Raw genomic sequence first — 23,708 nt, forward strand, 5'->3', positions numbered from 1 at the left:
ACTTTTCCTCCCATCATCAGATGCGACCTTGACCTCCTGTACTTGAGCACAATTTCAATTTGTTCATAAAAACTATCAACTGAAGGTTTGTGGATCAAAGGTGAAAATGTAATGGAAACACAAGGTTTCAAAGTAAAAAAACGAATGAAACATTTTTCTTTTGCCGATTTTCTGGAAATGAAATTAAAATAATATGAAGACTATAAGTCACATTTTATGAGACTGGAAGACCCAAAAGCAGAGTTAACAGCAAGGCAGGTATGATGTGTGGAATCTAATAAAGCAGGCGGGCAAACAAGCAAACTCCAAAAACTACCGGAAGCAACAAGAGCACGAGAAAGAATCCGGGGGGGGGGGGGGGGGGTGTTAACATTCAACCAAAAATCCAAATATAAATAAAAAAGTAAAAACACAAGAAGATTATAAATCCAAACTGAATATCTTCCACCGATTCTAAAATTAGTCCAACAAAAAGTTTCTCCAATTTTAATACTTACCTTTTCAATTACTCCCAGTAAAACCACAGTAAAAGGTGTTCGTTGGTACGTGAATACATTTCAATCATCAGTCGTTAGTGATGTGATTGTAAAGACAGTGGCTCCATTTCTCTCTTGGCCCAAAACCAAAGGGCTTTATAATATTCTAGATCTCCTTTAAATCCAGATGTTTGTTGGATCTAGTTTTGGGCCGCGGCGCTGGGACGCTCCGTATCCCGCCGCTCCATTTAAATAATTAAAGTTGATAAAAACAGGTGTGTTTTTGCATAAAATCTCTCTTAATTCCACTTTGAAACACATTTCCTGTCGGCCCGTCGGCCCGTCGGTGCATTCTAATGGTGAATCAGTGGAGACACGCGACCTGTGCGTGCACTTAATCCTCGTCGGATTGGAGAAAAAGTGTGCAGCCGCCGCAGCAGCAGCAGCAGCAGCAGCAACAGGAGACTGACTCACTTAATAATTGAGTCCATAGAGATTGAAGGACATCCTGACCCTCCGCTCTGAAAAGACAGATGAAGCTATTTTTGTGGCACACAAACACACACACAAACACACACAAACACACACAAACACACACACACTCTCGATGAGATGGGTAAATACGCGGAGGCCACACACATCAAAGCCTCCGTCCCTCTCCAGAGGAAAATCTTCCACTTGAAAAGGATCATTGTGTTTCCCGCCCTCTGCCTCTGCCGTCCAATGTTTACCGCTGATCTTTGCTTTGTGCGCCGTCGATAATGTTTGTGCATTGCTCGCTTTTAAAGCCTCACTTTGATTCCAGGGAGGAGGATGCATTTAATATCACTGGATCGGATTTAACCAACCAATTTGAGCAGGAAACGACAATATAAAGTTGTGTTTGTGCCTTTAAAACTGAAGCTAGTGAAAGTCCCCGGCCTGTTTCTGATCTGTGATATGTCCAACCCGCTTCTTTGCAACAGAATCCTCAAGAACATGTCGAGGAAATGTCGTAGTTTGGAGAAAGAAGGGGAACATTGAGCCAGACACTTCTATAAAGCTCTTAACACAAGTAAATAGCCCATAAACAACATGTAACATATGATCCATGAAGTTTAGAATTGCTAAAAAAAAAAGGGGAAGATGCTATTGTTTAAAAATGTCCTCTGTCTCTTTCTAATGGGAACTGGCATTTAAATATTAGATATTACTTTTAATGTTAATGTTCAAAGTGCCACAGATCACGTTCCTCCTCATAACGCCGATCTCTCCCGATATACATTCCTCATATCCTGTCATCTGGCATTGTCATAACGTCAAGAGAAGTGATAACGTGTGAATCTCACAGTAAAGTTCAGCTGCGGCTTCGCACGTTGTCAGATCCAGTTTATCATCTCCGGCATGTACGGAGGTTTACATCCCTCCCACAGTCCACACACGAGCGTGTAGACGGTGTTAGAGGGGATTCACTGGCAATGAGTCCTAAAGGTGAGGACTCACTGAAGAAGCTCTCACATCCATTTTATATATCCGGTGGAATATTCTCTGCAATATATCTGAATGTGAAGAAGTGCTGAAGACTCATTGAACAGCCTGGCAGCAGTTCGGACATGTTCCCCTTTTACCTATTGGAGCCAGACTCGTCCTTCAGTCTACAACAGAGAGTTTGGGCCATATTGAGGAGAAAAAATGAGAGATTTTGAGAATAAAGTCGTAATTTAATGATGTGAGTCTTTTCGTGGCTGGAAATTCAGAAGAGAAAAGGTTTTCTGAATGTGTCACAGAAGGTCTCACGCTCTTCGCCTCTTGAGACGACCTCATGCAGGAGCTAATTCAGAAAGAAAGAAACGGCGTTGACGAAGCTTAATTACGTTTTTCTGATGAACCTCTGTGGCCCGTTAACAGCCGGGATCAAATCTAATTTCTCTTTCTCTAAGGTAACTGTTTGATTTTGACCTTTTTACATGGGGGGGGGGGGACCTGATGGAACCAGGGGGCATGACGACTCCAGCCTTCTCCCATATGACTCCACTTGTACAGAGCAGAGCTTCACAGATCCGCTGATGCGTACGCACACAACAGGTGGAGCCGGGCGATGGAGGTCCGGATGAATCATCGGGGCCTGCAGCAGGCGGAGCAAAGCACAAGCAGCCGCAGCAGCAGCAGCATGAAATGATGAAGACTGACTCGCTCTCCAGATTAAATGTGACAGGTGACTGGTTTGAACGGGGTTTTCCAGTCAGCCCGATATCGATTAGCTGACACGGCAATAACCGTTTTATCAGTAACTCGCTCTTTAATCTCTCGCCGCTCGTGATCGCCCCTCATCACTTCCCTCGCCCTCATTAGATCCCATTAGCCGCTGCCGCCCCCCCCTCTAATTCCTCTGACTGTCTTCCCCTCAGAATCGATGCAGAAATTTAGTGTCGGGAGCGAAGCTGCAAATTTTACTGGGCATATAAATTAATGATGAGATGTTTGATGGGCTCTTCATAAAGCAAACAGGCTGAAGGAAAGATGGAGGCACCGGAGGGTTCGACGGCACGATCCCTGTTTGAGATACAGGAGAAGAAGAAGAGGTGCATGATTTGTCAGAAGTTTAAAATCCTGCCTCGGTCTGTGAATTCAGACGTTTCATTCTACATCTTTTTCCTGTTTATGTCCTGAAGAAGTAGAGGAGACTTTCATCTGGATTTTAAATGTCTATATTTCACATATACAGCTGCAAAGGTGCAGACGTTTCAGTCCATGTTGGACTTTCCTCGATGCAAAATTAGGTTTGAATGAGTTTATTTCATCAAACTGATTTGATGATTTATGATTTATTCGCTGAATAGCAGTTTCAAGTTGAAGGGAGCAGAGATTCTGTGTTAGATGAAAGCAACATGTGCGTCAGAAATCGCCCAAATTCTCTGAGTCATAACTTCAGATCTGAACACAAAGACGCAATGTGCATATCTTAAATGTGGCATATGATGCTTTCTCAGTTTATATTTACTCGAAGGGGTGTTATATAGTTTTTTTTTTGCATATGTAAAAAGTTAAAAAGTCTTGTTTGTAAAAGGAGCTCCCCTCCCCCACAGAAAACACGGCCGATACGACCCCCACATTTGCTAAATACATCCCCAAGTATCTTTCGAGTAGAAAGGTAGGACAAAAGCATGTTTGTGAAATTAGCTACACACACACACACACACACAATCTTTAAAATGCCACTCATACCTGCAGGAGTAGCACAGTTTTGTTTGCAACACGTGTGACAGAAGTTCACCATCAGCCCTGAGCGGCGGTGGAAGGGTCGTGTTCACCGTTGTCTGCCCATCACGCGCGAGGAGCGTCACCGAGAGGCCGCCTGCAGGACAACAGCAACAGCAAGGCATTCTGGGTTGGATGTGATTATTTGGGGACGAGGGGAGTGGCGGTGTGGATGAGAGGGCTCTGAGAATAAAACTGAATATTTAAATGCGCTTCACAGCGAAGCACGAGGATGAGCCTGCACAGACGCGGACACATGACTCGGAGAAATCCTTGTTTCTTTCTTGTGGGATAGAAAATGTAGTCCAACGACCAATTTTCTGGGAGTTATAAATATTTCACTTATAAATATTTATACCGACGATGCTGCATCAGTTTTGCCTGGAGAAATACATTAGTCAGTGATCTGTGCTTAAGTTTGATATTCCCCTTACTGCAAAGCATCACATAATAAAGTGCAAGACGGTGTTTTGGAGGCGACTGGATTCAACCTGATCAGCGGTGAAGCAGAGTCAGGTCCGTGTGAGGGAGTTGTAAAGATGAAAGTTCACTTGGTAAAGCATCATAGGAAAATAAAGCCTCTGCAGTCGAGGAGGAAGTACAGGAATCCATAATAACTAGTACTTCCACAGTATTAAATACTCTATTACAAGTAGTACTCCTTGGTAACTCTGGGCCCAACAAAGAGATGAACACTTTCCAATTTTGTTGTTTTTCTATCCAACATTTCAAAAAGGTTAAAAATGGGAAAACAACAACCTAACAATGTAAATTTTACATTGTTCTGACGAACAAAAACAGAACACGCTGCATTACAAATTATTAAGTTATCTAAAGTGAAAAGATTATTGATTATTGATGATTAATTATTACTGTGTAAGATGCATTTAAACGTATCATTTAATAGTTTGTCATTTAATGAAATTTGAGCTTTTGCAAAAAATATGGATAGATAGATAGATGGATAGATGGATACTCAGGCAGGATCATTATCTCTTGCTCAGTGAGTGTGATGTATTGCAGCGAGTGTAATTGAAACACAGAGTTATAAAGAGAGTATATGTCGCCTCTTGGGAAACATGTTTTGGTGCACGGGTGTAGAAAATGTAGCTGAGCAACGTGTAATTGGTCCATGCAGAAAAGATGAGGCTGTGCGAGGAGGCGAGCTATTTGTTCCGATGCTGTTCAAGTCGAGCTAATTAACTTCAGGCAGACGTGCTTTGCCGTCAACATCCTCTGGCTTCGACAATGGATCCTGTATTATTATTAGATCCCCACTGCTGTTTGCCCTCCCAAGTTTATTTCACTGTGCGCTGAGAGAAGGTGACATCCATCACTATGTGCTCTCATTTGATACGTCACACGTGAGGGAAAGTGGTCAAATATCATATGTAGAAAGAGATTTTATACCTACACAAGTATTAGGGCCATTTTGAATTAAACAAATCCTGGATTGCAAGTATTAATTTATTCTTTCATCTGAATCCTGACGGTATTCACGTAATATTACAACTTTGTTTTTGAAATCTTTGCAAATACTACCTTGCCAATACGCAGTGCTCCAATTCTGAAATATTGAGAAAACGTGTACCTGCACCATTTTTTCAGAGCTGGCATTATTTAATTAATCACATGATAAATGTTTGATCACGTGAGGTTTCCTCACAATTCCTGTACCTACATACTGCTGTGTCAAAACTGAGCCAGGGACAGGAGGGACATTCTTAATATTTTAAAACCTAAGATAAAATATTTAGTCACTAAATAATGAAAGTCCCCGTGTCTGACTTCATATTGTGTAGGGTTTTCCCAGCGGAGAACGTACAATGCGAGTCCCTCTTGATCATCTCACTTCGAAGTCTGCGCCTCATTGTTTTCAGTCAATAGCCGTGAGTAATGGACTCCTCTAACACCGTCACTTTCTGACTGGGAGGAGGATCCCTGGGGGAATAATGGGAGCCTCCCTGGTTAATTTTAGTCGGATATCTGCGAACACGCGGCGTCATTGTTTTGCATAATGCTCATGAATAATGGACCTGCCTCGGCGTCCCTGTCTTGCAGGTGTAGCCCCCGAGAAGGACCGAGTGGAAGCTGAAAATCCCATTTGGGGATTTTCAGTGAGAGTTCACCCCCCTGTCAGGCGGAGCATGTTGTGGTTCGCTGTTACTGTCTGAATTAAGGGTGCGTCGCCCTCAGTGTGTGTGTGTGTGTGTGTGTGTGTGTGTGTGTGTGTGTGTGTCTCCCTATCATCCCCCAACAAAGGTCACGCAGGCCGACAGTAACAATGGGCAGTCTGGTGACAGCTGTATCTGGAAGGTCAGGTCTCGTCTGTCTGTTTTGGGAAAAGGGCAGAGGAGTCAGGAAGTGACTGACACTGTGTGAGAATTTGGGATGATTGAGGTGAGTTAGTGTATTTCACTTTCTTTACTTTACACATATAGGTGCTGTGGTACTTCTTCAGTAAAGTGCCTTGAGAATACAAAGAAAACTGCAAATCAAAATCAGTGACTTTTGTGGAGTCGCTTGATAAACTTAAAAACCTACAGATTTAAAAACTCTCCAAAATGCCAAAATATGACTTTCCTCCGTTTGATTCCAGCTTCTGAAGAGTGGTCACAGTCTGACCTTATCACTGAGGTATCACTCCGCCTTGTTCCTGTGCTTCAGAGGACTTCCAGCTGATGTACTGACCTTCTGTCAGCCATGTTGGAGGTCCTCAGCCTCTGAGTAAGTGATGGAGTGCTGTGAATAGCTGCTGGTTTATTAAGTGTAACTAAATGGGGTTTAAAAGTGTTTAGTCCTTGGCTTCTCCACCACTGTGACATTTTTCTCTGATTTGCTAGGGAACAATTCATGGATTTGTCAAAAAGACATCAGGCATTTTTAGAAAGACTGATAATCTATGAGTGTGTTTGATTGAATCTCCTCGGTGGAGGTATTAGCTTGAAAATGAGATTTCCGTCTCATTGGGACTCAATTTCCTTGATTCATGAGTCTAAACAATGTCAGCAGTTAAACTCATCGGCCCATATGGTGAAATATAAAAAACAACATTTGCCCCGAGTCATAATTCTTCAGAAGAAATCAGCCTCTGTAGCAGATGCAGAAGACTTGATTTGTTCCTCATGGGGCAAGTTTAAAAACACAAAAGCTTCAGTTGTATAAATCGTTTTTCGCAAAAACAACATAAACACAAGTTAATCTTACTCATTGTTGTCGTTATCTTATAAATATGCTGCGTTAGTACGTGTTGGCGTCTTGGCTCTGACCTCGTCACGCCCTCACTTTTTTTTTGTGGGGAGCGACAGATGCTGACAGAGAGCGAGTCTAGATTCTCACCTCGTCACTGCCCTGCTCTTCAAACGCTCCGACCTCGTCATTTATCATCATTTCTCCCCCCCCGACTCCCTGCCCTCACTTTCCTTACGGGAAGTGAGAGAGATACCTTCATAACACAGGTTAACATTCAGGACTCGTAGGCTGCGGGCGGACGCTGGGGGCGGAGGTCGGGCTCATGTGAAATACTACACGAACCCCGGCAGCACAAACAAGTCCGAGCTTTCAGGTGAGAGCTGTGATACGAGGGGAAGCAGCAGAAAAGTGATGGTTTGAGTTCACAGCCGTGATGTTACTGTTGCTGATCCCCCCCCCCCCAGGGTCACGGGGGTGCTGCCCTCAGGAGCCAATCAATTCCTTTCCATCTAGAGCCACGATGGGTCAGTCGTATGTTGACCTGATGTCTGGGTGGAAGATGCCCTGTGTCAGTTTGATAAATTCTGCAGGTGTCGATAAATAGAGCTTTTCCCCATTTTTCAAGTATCAAATCCTGGATCATTTATCCAGTTTTACAAAAAGAAAAAACTGCTCTTATTAACATTATTTGCAAGTTATCGACGCCAACAGCATCTCTACCTCCGCGGGCCTTTCTAAATGATTTCACTCCGGGACTGAGAGCGAGTTCCACACAGTCAATATACACCAGCTTTTAAAAGTCTAGATTTGAGCTGCAACTGCAACCGAAATACTTGTGTATGTTGAAAAAATGAAATCACTTTTTACAGAAACAATAGTGTCCATCAAGGGGGGGGGATGTTAAAATCTGGTGAGCCGATAAAGGACGGTTGTGTTGTCAGCTGTCAGCAGAACTTGCATCTGTCTCAAATCAAGATAAACGCCATTAATCTGAGATTCAAAGACAAAGCAGATCAATGGGTGCAGATCTCTGTCAGCTATATTTTCCTCAGTTATATTTAGCCTTTTGTTTTGATGCCAGTTCTCCAGAGGAACATGAAGCCTCCAGTCGTGGTAACTTGTCACATCATGCACTTAAACACTCGGATTTCAGCTCGGACCGAAGCAGCAACTGCAGTAAAACCCTGATTCACCCCCGAGGAAACGACACCTCTCCGACACGACAAAAAGAAATATGCCTTTTGGTAATTTCTCATGATTCTAGGTCTGTTTTCCACAATATAACTTTGCCTCATCGTGTACTGCAAAGAACTAAAATAAAGTTCCCCTCTTTTAATAAATTCAGGACTATTCCGACTTGTTTTACCTGACGGAAAATCCAGATTCAGCATCCCTCGTTCCACAATTAGAAGAGGGGAGGTCACTGCCGAGGAGGAAACAGAAGAAAATGCGATGAAGTAAACAGTTTGAGAGATGCTGTAACTGAATTTCCATATCAAAAGCATAATGTGCATCTGAGTGTTTCCACTGAGTGCCGCCGCGGTGGTGCTGTCGTTCTTCCTTTGATGTGGACACGTTTGTGTTCAAACAAACGCATTATCGGCTCCACGAGAAGAACTCGACCGCGGCTGCTTAGCGCTGCGACTCCCCTCGGTCTCTGGACCACTCTGCAAAAAGGGTTCAGATCAGTATATCGACTGTACTTTTCTCTCCCCAGGAGTACCAGATCGATATCATCTTCGCCCAGACCTGGGTGGACACACGTCTGCGGTATAACAGCAGCAGCATGCGGATTCTAACCCTCAACAGGTACACACTGACCACACAGCTTTACACCACGTCAAATCCCCTTGTTTGTAGCAGTCACACCCGATAATTACAGCGTTTTCTACTGTTGTTGTAAATCAACTGTGACTCCAGGACTCAGCTGCGAGCGTCTTTCTTTCCACTGGAGCAACTGTTGTGTTTCCACATTTTCATACTGTGAACATCTCATTCCAGAACAATATTATTCTCTCTCTCTCAGGAAGAAGCTTGTAATTAATGGAATCAATTGATTGATGTGCTTTGTTTCCCCCGTGCCGCCCTGGTATTTTATTAACCTCTTATTGGGGAGCGGCGCTGCCTCGTGGTTCTCATAGAAATCTGAGGGAATTCAGCAGCAATCATCCCTGACTCTGCTTCTCCGCTCGCTCTGTATAGATACAAATATTCCTCTGTCTTTCATTTAACCAGCAATATGGTGGGTCTGATCTGGCTGCCCGACACCATCTTCAGGAACTCCAAGACTGCCGACTCTCACTGGATAACGACGCCCAATCAGCTGCTGCGGATCTGGAACAACGGGAAAATACTCTACACACTGAGGTAACAAAATAAATACTCTATAGCTTGATTTCTTCGCAGGAGTCAGTGGAAACATACATTTGGAGCAAAAGGATCCGAGCAGGGTCAGAGCGTATCTAACGTTGATCACGAATTAGCCTCAATGCAACGTGCTTTTAGTCCTAATCAGAGTGAGTGCACTTTAACCCCTGATGGCCAAAAGCGGTATTACAAAAACAAATTAAAACTTCACTTTCTTTCAGGCCTCCTGTAAACAGCATCTGACAGCAGCTCAGCGGTAGAGAGATGACACACAGGGGGAGGTTGTGTGTCCGTGTGCGAGCCGGTGTGTACTCGGCCTTATCACAAAATAACCGTCACTGTGTGTCTGTGTGCGCGGAGAAAAGAAGAAGAAATAACTACTCTCAGGATTCGAGTGGACAGGCTCTTTTTAAACTTGAGTGGCATCTGGGTTTATGAACCCTCAAGGTCTGACATGAGCTTTTTTTTTTTCTGTCTTGAGGATCCAATTTTACCTGCGTGTCCGGGGTTTCAAACTAGACCTTGGCCAAATAGCAAATATCACAACGAGTGTTTTTTTCCGCCCCCTCTGCATCGGGGGGGGGGGGGGGAGCTCAGGTTCTGTCACCACGAGGCGAATAAATAAATAAATCCAATCAAAGTGTGCTAAAGTGACAGGCGCGCTAAAGTGTAAGGTTCCTCTCTGAGCATGTTATTTGACTGGCACATTTCACAAGAGATACTGATGCTTCACATCCTGAGCAGGAGGGAAAATGTGGCTTTTCAGACAAGCAGCTTCCATTTCTAAATATACGAAGCAAACGGGCTATATAAATAAAAACCTTCACATTATTACGTTAAATATAACTCATAATTACAGGGGATGATGATTTGGACTGTTTGGACAGATAATAACACTGAACACTGAGGCATGAATATGATATACAGCCCCATGGTTTCAGTGTTTCTTACCTAATAGAATCTGCACTAAAGCAGCACTGATCAATATTTTCACAATGATGATGGACGTGATGATTATGAGTCATTTTGAAAAGGGGGTCACTCATAATGACGGACAACACACAGAGAACATATCCTCCCGGTGCTGCTCTTCCCTTTCTGCCTCAGATCAGCTCATTGTGTTTGGTTTGCTCCTCAACACTGTTTCCGAGCTGCTGCAGCCGGCGACATGAGAAAGGCCCCGATAAGCCCGTTATGTGCGGCCTGACCTGAACCAAATGGCGGCCGAACGGACACAGCAACTCGCCGCTGAATGTATTGGCATTTAGCCGGCTAACAAACGAGAGGGAGAGTAAACACTGGACTCAGGGTTATCGTTGGGTTATCCAACCTCAACACTTTTCATGCACCAGCCGATCAAATCACGTTCAAGCAAACACTCAATTAAAAACTTGGTGCAGAAATAAACCCCAAAAATAATTCAGCCCCAATATTTCCTTTAATTTCAACACTTTTCTAAAGACCTCACGTTTTTTCTACTATAAAAAGAAATGATTTTGCTGATTTCATGAGAGCAACTTATCACATTTCTTTCTTATTGCGGTTTCGACAATGTTGAACCACTGCTAAAAAAAGACGTCTCGTATTTACGACTGTAGTTTGATGTGGCAAAGAATCTGTGATGAACTTACATCTTGAGCAACAAAGACAAAAAAAAACTATTCTTCCAGCAGCCGACACAGCTGCTGGGGGGAGTGACTTCAAAAGATCAGCACACGATGGCTCCAAGAAAGACACAAACTCCTCTGAAGAAAATCCCTCTTCACAGCCACTAACTTCCCCCAAAATGTCTGGGTGTTAATAGCTAATTTCACTCCTACTAATGCGTGCCTCTGTGATGAATCTGAAAATTATCGTTTCATTAAAAGGATATTAAGTCCTGAGGAGGCGCGTGTTTGGGGGCGTATTCGCCGGATTCGCTCACGTCTGCTGTGTTTTGCCGCCGCTCGACTCTCTCTCCTCACTCCAGCTCCTCAGACTCGCCTCGGTGTGGTCGTCCCGGCCGCTGACAAGGACGGAGGCGAGCGTCTATATGCAAATTACGACCAGACATCATCTGCACTTTGCTCGCCAACAAACAAGACGAGCGAGGCGGCTGCCGCTTTGATTGAGACTCTGCTTTTGTCCCAACTCACTCGATTAATGAGAGTGGTCCAATTTGAATCAGGAACAAAGATGCAACACTCGTCTTTGTGAGGGTTGTACAGACGCTTTCGCATCCAGGGTAAATTAATTTCAGAACCATACAGTATATTAAAATAAGACTCTCACATCCAGGTTTATGTGTTGGATGTAAAAACAGATCCCCTGTGTCTTTGCCTCTGCAGAACATCTGGTGCCCTGACTTGTCCAGCGATCATAACCAAGTTCTCCTGTTCTCAGAATCGTCCGTGCCTCTGGGCCTTGACCTATAACTTAATGCCATCTTTGCAAACACAGTTCTGTCATTTTTGAGGGATTTCACACATCAAATAAGCAACCGAGTGTGATCCTGCACCATCTGGTTTGAAGCCAGCGCTTCTCATTCTGTGGCACAAGAAGGAGAAGAAAAAAAAAAAGGTGCATTATGTGATATAAGCAGTGATGAATACCGAGCGCTCGCACCGTGTGCTTCATGAACCGCGAAATGAAGGATCTGAAGCGATTTCAGGGCCTCGAACGTCATTGTCTAAGTGCCTGTGCTTGTGTGTTTCTCTCCCTCTCCAGGATGACCATCAACGCAGAATGCCAGCTGCAACTCCATAATTTCCCAATGGACGAACACTCCTGTCCTCTCGTCTTCTCCAGCTGTGAGTATTGGCGATGAGCACACGCACACACACATGAACGCACACGGCCAAAGATGCACATTTTCATGCATAGCAACGCCTACATATGCAACACCTGCCAAGCGCTGACGGGGTTTTAATAAAGATGCAGATGAGTTTAAAGTTAAGTCGACGTGTGATGCTACAGAAAAGCTGACCAGTTCCACCCGAGCTGGTATCACACCTGTGAGATGCAGACATTAGGGAGGACATGGGGATGGGGGCGCCCCAGTTTCAGTGGGAATCACTGATTAGGGAACTGGGGATTTCCTTCACACGGATATTTGTGAAAGCTGTTGCGAGAGGGAACAAGAATTCATCATTTTATTTATTTAAGTGGGGAACTGTCATGTTTTACAGATGTGGATTAAGGTGAAGAGAAGATCTACAAGTATGGAGCTTCTGTTTCAGGACTAAAAGACGTGTTTATCCCATAAGAGGAAGGAAATCTTGGTTATTGGAGTTAAAATTTGTAGAAAGTTGTAGAAAAACATTTCTTTATTCTTGGCTACTTCTGTCATATTGGCTTATTGCAGGTTAAGCCTAAAACACACCTGTAATGGCCTCTGCCGAGGAGGTTATGTTTTCACAGGCATTTGTTTGTCTGATAGTTACTTAGCAGGATTGCCTGAGCACGACCTCAGGAAGAACCCAATTTCTTCACCTTTGTTTATCTCGGCGATTGTTGGCGGAGGTGTGCGCCTGCTGCCCTTCGAGATAAGTCATGTCTCCTCTTGTATTGTGTGAAGCAGTGGATGTTTGAGATTTAGCAGTTTTCTTTATCAATGTGTTTAAAGACGTTTCTCATAAACCCGAGAGCGAATCAAACAAAGAGAGAAACACAGATTTGATCTAGATTGCATTTGATTTAATTCAGAGATTTACAGAAAGGTTATTTGTCATCAGTGCCTATTTCTGTCTGCATATTTCACATCACATTACTCCTATGGACACAAAGAGTAGAACTGACTCCGTACACTCACAATCAGTACAGCCTCTACAGTCTGTAATGATAAAGCAAAGAATAGAGCAATGTATATAGAAATGGCATAATAATCAAAATTACATTTTCGGTTTGAGGCAGTAATTCGCGGCAGCAGGCTGCACTCACTGACCTGCACGTGTGTTATCTTAATGCATTCAATGGACAGACCTTCAGGAATCCACATGACTTCTCTGTTAAGCTCAGCGCGGCCAACCTGCTGCACCAGACAGACTCGTTATCTACAGACTCGTTATCTACAGGCACATGTACAAAGCGGACGGCCTTTTGCCCACAGTCACCAAAGTGCTGCTCATTGTGGGAACCGTTGGGGCTTTCTAAAATCTAAGGTCTTGACCTGTTTTTTTGTTATGTTCTGACTCTTGAAATTGAACTGAATTGAAGACCTTTTACCTTGTTTAGATAAGTGCTACACAAATAAAGTTATTATCATTATGATTATTATTGTTCCATTAACCATCACAGCCTCGTTATCTCACCCATTATCCTAAAAAGCACCAGTATCCCATTAGATTGCCCTCGACTGGTCATTCTTTCAGACCAGATTGCACTTCCGCTGCCTGACATAATTGAATTATGGTGATAATCATTACCTGCAGATGTCAGTATTTGTCAGTGGCCTTTAATAACGGCCCCTTTTGAGTATTGAGCTCATATACAATTTGCTCCCAGCGTTACGCGAGCGGATGTTAAAGCAGCGTATGTAGAGAAAGAGCTATCGACTGGAAATGGATTTCCATTATGTCTCAGCTCTTTGGGATGATTGGCGGTAATGCCCCCCCCCCCCTGCCATGCTTTAAAAACAGCTGTAATTTGTCCATTTGACGTTGTCTTGGTTTTGAAAAGAGCAGCGCGGATGAGTCAACTTTTCCCCTGACATGTTCCAAAGAAAAACCACTTCCATCAGTCTCGATATATAACACAAGATGCTTTTAAGTGCAAAAGGAAAAGAGCAGAAAAGCAGCTGAGCAGCGAGTGTTTGGACTCCGGTCCCCTCCGTCTGTTTTGCATGAACATGTTACACATTTCACGGCAGATGGTTTGCGAGATGAAGATCTGCTGAGGAGGAGGAGGAGGGAGCAGCAGACCAGAGGCGACTTATAATCCGTCTGAGTCATTGTACACCAGGGTGAGATCTGATAATGAAGCTGCAATTGGCCCTGGTTTTTTTCACCCGGTGTCTAAACACATAATGCTTTCTCACGCTCTCTCTCTCTCTCTCCCTGGTAATGTATTGTGATATCTTAGAAGCCTAATGCACGAGGCTTTTCAAAAACATCGTGAAGCAAATTAAAAAAAGTCTGCCCATTACGGCTGCAATCAATTTCATTCATCGAGACAGAGCATTATAAAAAAACACTGAACGCGATGAAGGTCCCTCTCGTCTTTCTCGCCAATTCTGATTTGTTTTTCTTGAGAGCAGACGTCGACCTGAAAGAAATCTGAAAGCATGTTGTGAATTCAGGGCTTTGTTTTATCAGTAGCTGTAGATGCACAGAATCAAAAACTCGAGTTCAGGATAAAAGCCATGAAAATCAAACCTTTTGACTATGATTCCAAACCCTGTCTATTGGGCTATATCGCTATTAACGTTACATTTTCACTGCACATACGTTTAAAGTAGTCGTGTTCTAAATATCACGTTTTCAATACCGTTCCTTTGGCTTCTTGTCGATTAGCTTCCAGCCTCAGGATGAAATAGATTCATGAGCAATTACTCAGAACAGTAATCTTAAAAACTCTTAATTTCCGTCTGAGTTGATGCTGCGAAATCAAGAGTTAACACAAACTGCAGCTGAAGCTAATGGGAAAGTCGCCTCGCAGGTATTTGTTTTCAAAAACAAAGTACTGGACGAATACATGTTCCGCCCAGTGGTGAAGCCAGAGGAACAGTAATCAGCAATCTTTCTGAAAATAGTTTTTATTCAATAGAATCATGAAAAGCAGGGACAAGTGTTTAAACAGAATGTCCTCCATATGTTTGCACGCTGCAGGTAGATAAGGACGGTTTCCACTTTTCAGAAAATTAAATGAGCTTCAGAGTTTGGAAAATCACATAGAACTATTCATAAGCACCCACATGAAGTAAAAACCAGTGTAGCCACAAAATGCAATATGTTTTAAAAGTTGAAGTAAGTGTGGCAGCGGCCCTACGTTAGTGCATGAGGCGTAAATTTCAGTTCCAAATAACAGTGTTGCAGATGTAATTTGAGGGTGCAATGTATTTTTGGATAGTCAATAGTCAACCACCCAAGGGGCCGGTGTTGTTTCGCCAAATGAGACGGTGCTTACCTGTGATATGAGCTCAGAAACACTGCGTTACAGTATTTCTAGCAAGTGGCCCCCAGGAAAAGACACAGATAACTCCCAGAATGCATTGCACAGTGGTAACGAAGCTAACGAGCGAGCTAACAATACAACAGCAAGAGCGGAACAAGCTGAAACACGTGGACACAAATGTCTCTCAGCTTCTTTGCTTGGAGGACAGAGCTACAGCGGCCGTGGCAAATTGTAATTTATAGCATCGGGTGGCAGGATGACACTTCAGGGGGCTTTTAAAGGGGATGAAATATGATAAACATTTCCTAGATATGAAGATGCACTGGTCACTCAATGGTAATACAGTTTGCAGTAAAGATAATTGCGTAAACACACCGAGGGAAATACGACGGCGAGGATGTTAGCCATCTATATTTAGAGTAAATCCTGGTGATTGCTCTTGGTTATAAAAGCATTTTACATAATTTGTCTGCTTTCCACAACAAGCTTTGCCACCTGCTCATTAACACTGTCACTCACTTTACTTTGAAAAATGTTAAATTGCTCGAATCTGTCAAACGAGCTCCGCTTGATTTTTCACACAGGAGAGCTGTCGAAATTCAAACTTCCTCTTTTATGTGGAGCTGCTTCAGCCAGTGTTCAGTAGGTTTGTCACAGAGTCTGTCTCACAAAATTAGACTGGGGAAAAAAAAGCCATTTCATTTTTCTTTAAAGTGACCAATCGACATGTAGATACAGGTGAAATGATCACGATTGTTCTACTACTGGATGAAAACTGTATCGAGTGTTAGAGTGAATATTTGTTCACAGCACATTCCAGGCAAACAAGTTAACAGTAATTGCTCAGTGGGTCTGCAGTCCGCTGATTTGCTTATGAAAACTTTCTGTATAAATTTGTATAAATCATGCATAAGTCAGGTATAAATCATGCATATAATAAAAAAAAAAAACTGCATTGCTGCATTACTCCTTCCTGTATTCGTTGCCTTGGACTTTTATCTGTGTTTTTCGCCCTCTGCGTGTGTTTTCCAGACGGATACCCCAGAGACGAGATCGTGTACAAGTGGAAGCGAAACTCCGTGGAGACCTCAGACCAGAAGTACTGGAGGCTGTACCAGTTCGACTTCATGGGGCTCAGAAACACCACAGACGTGCTCACGACGACAGCAGGTGATTGACGCGGCGAGGAGAGGTCAAGAAGAGGCGGCGGACGCTCGCCCTCGCTTCTTTCCTCCCCCGCTTCTTCCCCCCCCGAACATATGGAGAAGCCAGAGGTCAGTCATGGCTGCTGACTCGCAGCTCGAGCCGGCAGAGCCTCGCTCGACAATGACCTTTGCGCAGGTTAACCTTAGCACCGTGCCCGTAAATGAAATCATATAAGTACAACCTCAAAGCTCGTATGATTCCCCCCCAGGGTGCTCGGGCAAATAGGTTTTTACACTGACATTAATCATCAAGATTAAAGATTAAAAAGGAAGTTTAATTATTCAATCCTTTTCTCCTTCTCTCCCCCCCCCCCCTCTCTCATGCTCTCAGTGCAGTTATTAGGGTGTTTGTGTTCTTTGATGGTTTCATCTGGAGGGAAGCTGCTGCTCCAACAGGTGCCAGTAGATTTATACCACAAACCGGCCCCGAGTGGACACAACACAGAGTCTAATGACTTTGTGTAATTGTTAACCCCTATTAACCTTGTTTATGAGTTGCGTATATTCCCCTTTTCCTTTGTGTCGCACGGTCTTTTGTCTTTTCGAGAGGCGTCCTCGGATCTACATAATGTGTCCTGATTCAGCTTTCCAAGAGCTGAACCTCCGTTCATGAATATTCGAGGAACACGAGTGCTTGGCGCGATAAAGAGACGGATAACGGAGAGCGGGGAAATTATTAAGGAGCTCAGTGGAAATTAGTTGTGGCACTTAATTCTGTTTTTTTACAGTAGCTGAATCAAATAGAAACATCCTTCTTTCTAACTGACGACATTAGGAGGTTGTGGAGGCAGCATTTCTCCACCTCACTCCCAACCCTCCCATTGGGAATAAGGTTGGAGCTTCCTGTTTGGGTTTAATTAGAAATGGCCGTCGCCTCTTTGTGTTCCTGATCACCAGAAACCCAAATGACTGATGAGCGCTCTCATCTCCAGACACGTTGATGGCCTTATAAATTACATGTTTTCCTGGACCCCCGCTGCATCGTCAAAAAACACAGGCAAACTAATTTTCTGCTGAAATGCTTCCAGAGCAACGGCAAACCTACACATCTACCTCACGCTGTTCAGGAAAATTAGCCGTTTTCTCATTTATTACCTCGTTTCTTGTTCCTGATTCACTTGCCGGAGCTCACTCTCCACACGCATGATGATTAGATTCCCGGCTAAAAATACCTATGATTAATTTACATCATGACAAACTTCGAAAGTGCTGCGCTTCTCTTCCCTTCCTCGCTCTCCCTGATTTCCCTGCTTTGTCCTTCATCCCTCATAAACACTTGAGGTACGGGGCTGTTTTAACGAGGACAGAGTGGACAGATCCCCGTCCGCAGCACCGCTGGGGACCCCCCCGATCTCAAATCCACCGTCGTTATCAATTCAGCAGCGTCCTCTTCAAAAGGCCCCGATGTGGAATCCCAAACGCTCTCAGTGCTTTGTTCTACGGTCCCATCGCAAATTCCCCAAAAGCTTCCATTATGCCCTGTTCTGCTGTTAAATAGCAGAAATGCTGGTGTTCTACCTTTTTCCTTCTTTATATGTCCAAGCAGGAAATATTTCAAATCCCTGTTAGTGAAGAATGTGAAATGACCCCGTGCTGTGACTACACCATGTTTGATAATGCTGATATTCTATTTATGTAATATTATATGTAATAGTATTCTACTTATTGTGATGATATCTATTAAAGTCGAGAATATAGTTGGAATATTGCATTAAGTTGTAATTTAACATGAACAAAAAGTAGTAGAAAATTGTTTTTATTTAGGGTTATGAATTAAGCTGTTCTTATTTACATATATTTATGTTTTTATCCTAAGAAAAAAATGGTCTGAGTAATAGTGACTGAAACGCAGCCCATTAAAACTACAGTGCAAAGTTAGAAACGTCCTCATATACAAGTTGTTTTCTCGACATCGCTGCAGTCGTGTCGGTTCATCGAGGACGGAAGCGGCCGCAGCAGTTCATTAATGAAACTGTTTCGCCCGGAAGACTTTTTTTTGTTTTCTGGCAGTTTCCAAACAGAAAGCGGACCTGACGCTGCAACATGACAGAGTGTGTGGACAGGTTTATAGCGGGGCTACTGGGACTAATGGGTATTCTGCAGGAGTGTGTGAACAGAGGGGCTGTTAGTGTCCTAACAGAAGGTAAACAGAGTTACAGCAGAGAAGTCACCACACTGCAGATACAGAGATAGTCCATCAGGGAGTGTGCATCATTTGCGAGAATAATATTGGAGAAATTATCATTGCATCGTGGATTTTATAGTTATTAATGTATATTCATATTGTCACAAGCGCTATATCATTATATAAAGCACTATATAAAGATGGACGATGCATCTGCTAAAGCTATCCAGAAATGAAGCCAAAATATACAGGATATAAATGCTGCCATCTTGTGCACAGGAAGCCAGAGTGTGGATCGGGGGGTTGAGCCCCGGTAGAACGGACCATCCGATGCACCCTCTGGACCAAAGGGCTTTCATTGAGGGTATAGTTTTCTATAGTGTATGAGCGAGGATGTCAGTATCGATCTTTTGTGGCAGGAAGGACAGAATTCAGACCCGTCGACCACAGCCTGAACAAATCTTTAAAGTTTTCAGCCAATAGCAGCGCTGGAGAGACGTGTCTGGGACCCGGTGTCCTTCATCGACTGAAGCTCCTGTTGTTTCTGCACTTTCAGCTCCTCCTTACAGTGGAACGTGTTGTGTAGCACAACTCATTCTAAAGCTGCAAACATCTGGCTTTTTAGTGGCAACGCCTGCAAATCAAACGCTACCAAAGATCCTGCAGAGCCATCCCATAATGTTATACAACCGATGATGCGAGACAGAACTCGTAAACAATGGATATATCAAGCAAATGCTTTTTTACAGTGAAACAACTTGCACTGTAACTTGAGGCGTCCTCAGTCCTGATGGACCAGTGCCTACTGCTATGTCCAAAAATATCTTGTTGTCTGACAGTACTCTGCTCCCAGCTTTGTTTTCCGTGAACACTTCTCCAAATCACATGTGCCTCAAAACAGCCCTTGACATCCACAAAAACTTTAAACTTTTATGTTCTGCACCGGCACATATTAGAAACTGTGAGAGTGATAAACACTCCTCTGCACCAGTTTCACCGAGACTCTTTCTTCGTTCCACTGATGTGAGGTTCAGCTGCAAGCGGAGGAGGTTTTTCTTCTTCAAATGTTTTTATCCAACTCAACATCCTTTTCTCGGAAATACCTGAGTGGCCGAAAGCCTCACTGGTATTTTATGTAATGCTCTTCAGATGCATAGAACTTTGTCGAGGCTGCACGAACAATGGCTTTTGTTCCCCGGGTGTGGCAGCTCAATATCCCTGCTGCTGTCAATCAAAATGCTTCTAAACATCTGCACACTATTAAAGAGGCAGCGGAATAATTTCAATGTCACTCTGTTTTGTTTTTGTTCAGGTTAGAGAGAAGTGTTTTCTTTTATTTAATCTCACCGTTTCTCCCCTGATTCCAATCTATCACACAAGACACTTCCTGATATTTAGTTTGACCAGAGAGTTTATCACCTTTCTGCTGCACAGGCACAGTCCTAATTAAAGTTACTGCGAGACCTTAAATGTTATAGCACAGCTCTAAAACACGTTTGACTGTGTCATTATAAAACTGGGCTGACAACGCTCTAAGACGGTTTTAGTTCAACACAACCCGAGTTCCCCAGGGATCCCTCCTCGGCTCCTGGTGTTTTTTTTCCGCAAACGCTTCACCTAGATTCTGCTCATCCCAAAACCTAACATACAGATCTGTGGATGTTATACAATCGGCTGAGTAATGTGCTGACTGTCACGGCTCTCTAATAAAGTGTGTAGAGTCTGCTGAAAAATGTGGGTCTGGCCTGTGTTTTGATGACCACGTTAAGGGAACAGCGGGAACTAGCTCCCAGCTACATTTCAGCCAGTGTGCTGAGTCAGATCCTCAGGGATGGTCTGTAGTTTATAAAGGAGGAAGAAAAGTGTAATTTCCAAAATAGCAGGGTCACCTTACAACACAATGAGCAATTTTGCAGCTTGAAACGGGTCAATTTCCGGCTGGAAAATTGCTGTTTTTGTAATGTCGCCATATGAATAGTGGGAAGGAGAAATCTGAGGCTTGTGTTCATTTGTGGTTTTTTTACTCATGGGGGTCCAGTGGCATCGCACACCAGCTTGTAACAAGAACAAATCACACATTGGATTGAATTATGATTGTTATTCGGTAACAGAGCTGTGCAATCCTGTGTTAGAGCGCTGAAGCATCACACTGAACCTGATGCTGGACTGCGCGACATGTAATGTGGCTCCGCGGAGCTTCGTGCCAGAACAGATCCCCTTGGAAAATGTGTCACAGGAAGAAGAGAGAAAGTAAAAACTTAAACTAAAAGCTACAAAAGTAAGGAACTAACTTTCGCATTTGGAGCCAGAGTCAGCGCTGTAGCGATTGACCTATACCGCAGTCAGCCACTAGGGGTTGATTGAGATTCACCTGTTAGATATTAACTCAACTAAACAACCTTAATAATGAAGAAAACTTAAAAAATGACTCTCTGCCATTTTCCCTCTCAACAGGTGACTACATATTGATGACGGTGTACTTTGACCTCAGCAGACGGATGGGCTACTTCACCATCCAGACCTACATCCCCTGCATCCTGACTGTGGTCCTCTCCTGGGTCTCCTTCTGGATCAAGAGCGACGCTACGCCAGCAAGAACGGCCCTAGGTACACAGCAGCACCACCCATGCAGCTCTGTGGGGAGCTATTGGGAGCAGCACTTAAAATTTTCAAAAAAAGCCTTATGTAACTATCATTTGGGAGCAGTGATTTGTTGCAATACTTTCTCGCCTTTCTGTTTCACCCCCCACAAAAACACGGCAGATAATTCCTTCCTCGCCTGTGAAAGATCAGTGTTTTTGTGCTTTAATTGAAGTGTTGGGAATACTTTCACAAGAGGATATAAAATGTCCTGCCGCAGCTCATTCAGGCTGCATGAGCGTAATGTGGGGGGAAATGAATCGGAAGTCGCTGGCAGGATTCGATAATTCCTGTTCAATCTGGGCTGCGACAGCTTGAAAGCAGAAGCGATAATATCTTTCTTTTTTGATTGGTAAATGCAATATTATGAGTCAGTCTCTGTCGCCGCAGTCATTACCAGCAAAGGCAGTTTTATTACTGGAATATTTGCACTTCACTGAGCAGTGCTGTGGAATGAAGGACAACAAAAGAAGAGAAATGTGTGTGTCTGTCTCTATGCATGTGCGACTGTATCACATCTTGAACATCTTTATGTCCCATCAGTGCTTGTGGCTTGTTTTTCATAACTCTTGTGAAATCTTATTTTTTCTTTGCATGACTTGACAGTTGCTTTGCATTATCTTCCTCCCCCCCCGCCCACCGCTGCATGCCCGACCATTAGTTCATTTGATTTCCTGTGGATGATGATGTTGTGCACGGTGCTCATGGTTTCCTGTTTAAGCTGAAATTCAAGGTGAGTTCCTTATATAAAAGATTGATGTTTCAAATGATCCTGTAAATAGTAATTTGACTTCTTTGAGTTTATAGTTTCCTTTTGCTTCAGGATTATAAGTGAGGAGGAACAAGACGATGTTTTACCTACACGATATATTTTGGATTTCTAAATTTAAAGGCAACTTAAGGAGAAATGTGACAGATGTGTGCCGAGTGGGGTTTCAAAGTGAAAACATAGGATTGGTTTAATATGAATGGTAAACACGGGGGTCTCACTCACTCTCGGAGAGAAACAACACAGAGCGGCCGACCAAAAAACAGGAAACGGTTGCCGAGAAGGCAATTAACCTCAAATGTGTAGGGCTCACAAACAACAGAGACACATGACATTTAACTGAAAGATCAATTAAAGACTTACAATCCAACATGGACTCCTAAGAGACTCCTGCAGTACTGATCGGGGGGGGAGAGCCGCAGCAGCGAGGTCCCAGGGGAAGCACGAGCTCGACCAAATGGAAAAAATAACTTAGAAGCCTTGGATGTACAGAAGTGAGAAAAGTATTTGACTAGTACAGTGACTTTGAAGTTTGGTCCAGGTACAATCCACTAACATGGAGGAGGTGGGATATATGACCTATGCTGCAGCCAGTGGTGATAGAGACGCTTTGGGAAATCTAGTGTGGGAATGGTTGCTCATCTCTTCTCCTGCTCACATGGTTTCACACTCACGAGCTAGGAAGCCCCCAAATACCCCCGTTGGTAATACTTGTTGAAGAGGGAAAGACCAAACTCATTAAACTCCACCACCCAAATTTTCTCACTTGACCCAAGAGCTCAAATCGTGCCGACTCCACCAACCTCCCACTACCTCCACTGCTGCTGTCACTTGAATTGAGCCGGCGCACACAACTCGGGGGTACTTTAATTCCACTCCATCCCCGCTGCCCTTCATCAGCCTGCCAGAGAGCCAATATCACAGAAGGTCATCTGGAACATCTCTGTGGCAATAAAGAAGTTATATTGAAGTTCTGTCCGTCGCTATCGCTCCAAGCCAAGAGCCCGGAGAAAGAAAACTTAACCGAGAGCCGAACAATAAAGCCGTCTAATGTTATATTGAATCCAGTGATAAGCGAGCATTATTGCCCACGCATGTGCTGGACCAAATGGAGCCTCCCCTCTTTGTGCCTTCGCTAATGCGAGCCGATCGTAATGAGAGACTGTTGAGTTGAGCTCAGTTTACCTTTTGCCGTTAAGCTGATGAAAGCTGACGTGATGACAGCTGAACATCAAACCCCCCCAAAAAAAATATCTTGAAGAGAGAGACACAACAACACCACCCAGGTTTTTTATTTCCAGAGTGTGGTGAGGAATGTGTTTGAAGGAGCGGCGGATATGTGCTTAACTATCTCGCACATCATCAAGAGCTATTTAATTTGTTTTAATCCATCAGACACCTCTGTTTGGAAATAAGAAGGATCTTATAGCTGCTGCGGCTGTTACCTAATCACAGTGTGTGTGTGTGTGTGTGTGTGTGTGTGTGTGTGTGTGTGTGTGTGTGTGTGTGTGTGTGTGTGTGTGTGTGTGGCCGTCTTGCTCTCCATCACTCTGTCAACCCGTCTGTCTGCCGACAACCAAAGGCAGGCAGAGCGTACAGTACGTGGG

At 43.7% G+C, this 23,708-nt stretch overlaps 1 protein-coding gene across 1 annotated transcript in view; it reads left to right on the plus strand.

Annotated features, from left to right (window-relative positions):
• LOC117775408 (gamma-aminobutyric acid receptor subunit gamma-3-like) overlaps positions 1-23,708 on the plus strand; it is a 59,988-nt gene that overhangs the window by 28,699 nt on the left and 7,581 nt on the right. The window contains exons 4-8 of the mRNA XM_034608520.1: positions 8,623-8,714; positions 9,141-9,272; positions 11,979-12,061; positions 16,395-16,532; positions 21,147-21,299. Coding sequence (XP_034464411.1) covers positions 8,623-8,714; positions 9,141-9,272; positions 11,979-12,061; positions 16,395-16,532; positions 21,147-21,299 — 598 coding nt within the window. The remainder of the gene's footprint in view (positions 1-8,622; positions 8,715-9,140; positions 9,273-11,978; positions 12,062-16,394; positions 16,533-21,146; positions 21,300-23,708) is intronic.

The sequence above is a fragment of the Hippoglossus hippoglossus genome, chromosome 2 (genome assembly GCF_009819705.1).
Source record: "Hippoglossus hippoglossus isolate fHipHip1 chromosome 2, fHipHip1.pri, whole genome shotgun sequence".
Classification (NCBI taxonomy): domain Eukaryota; kingdom Metazoa; phylum Chordata; class Actinopteri; order Pleuronectiformes; family Pleuronectidae; genus Hippoglossus; species Hippoglossus hippoglossus.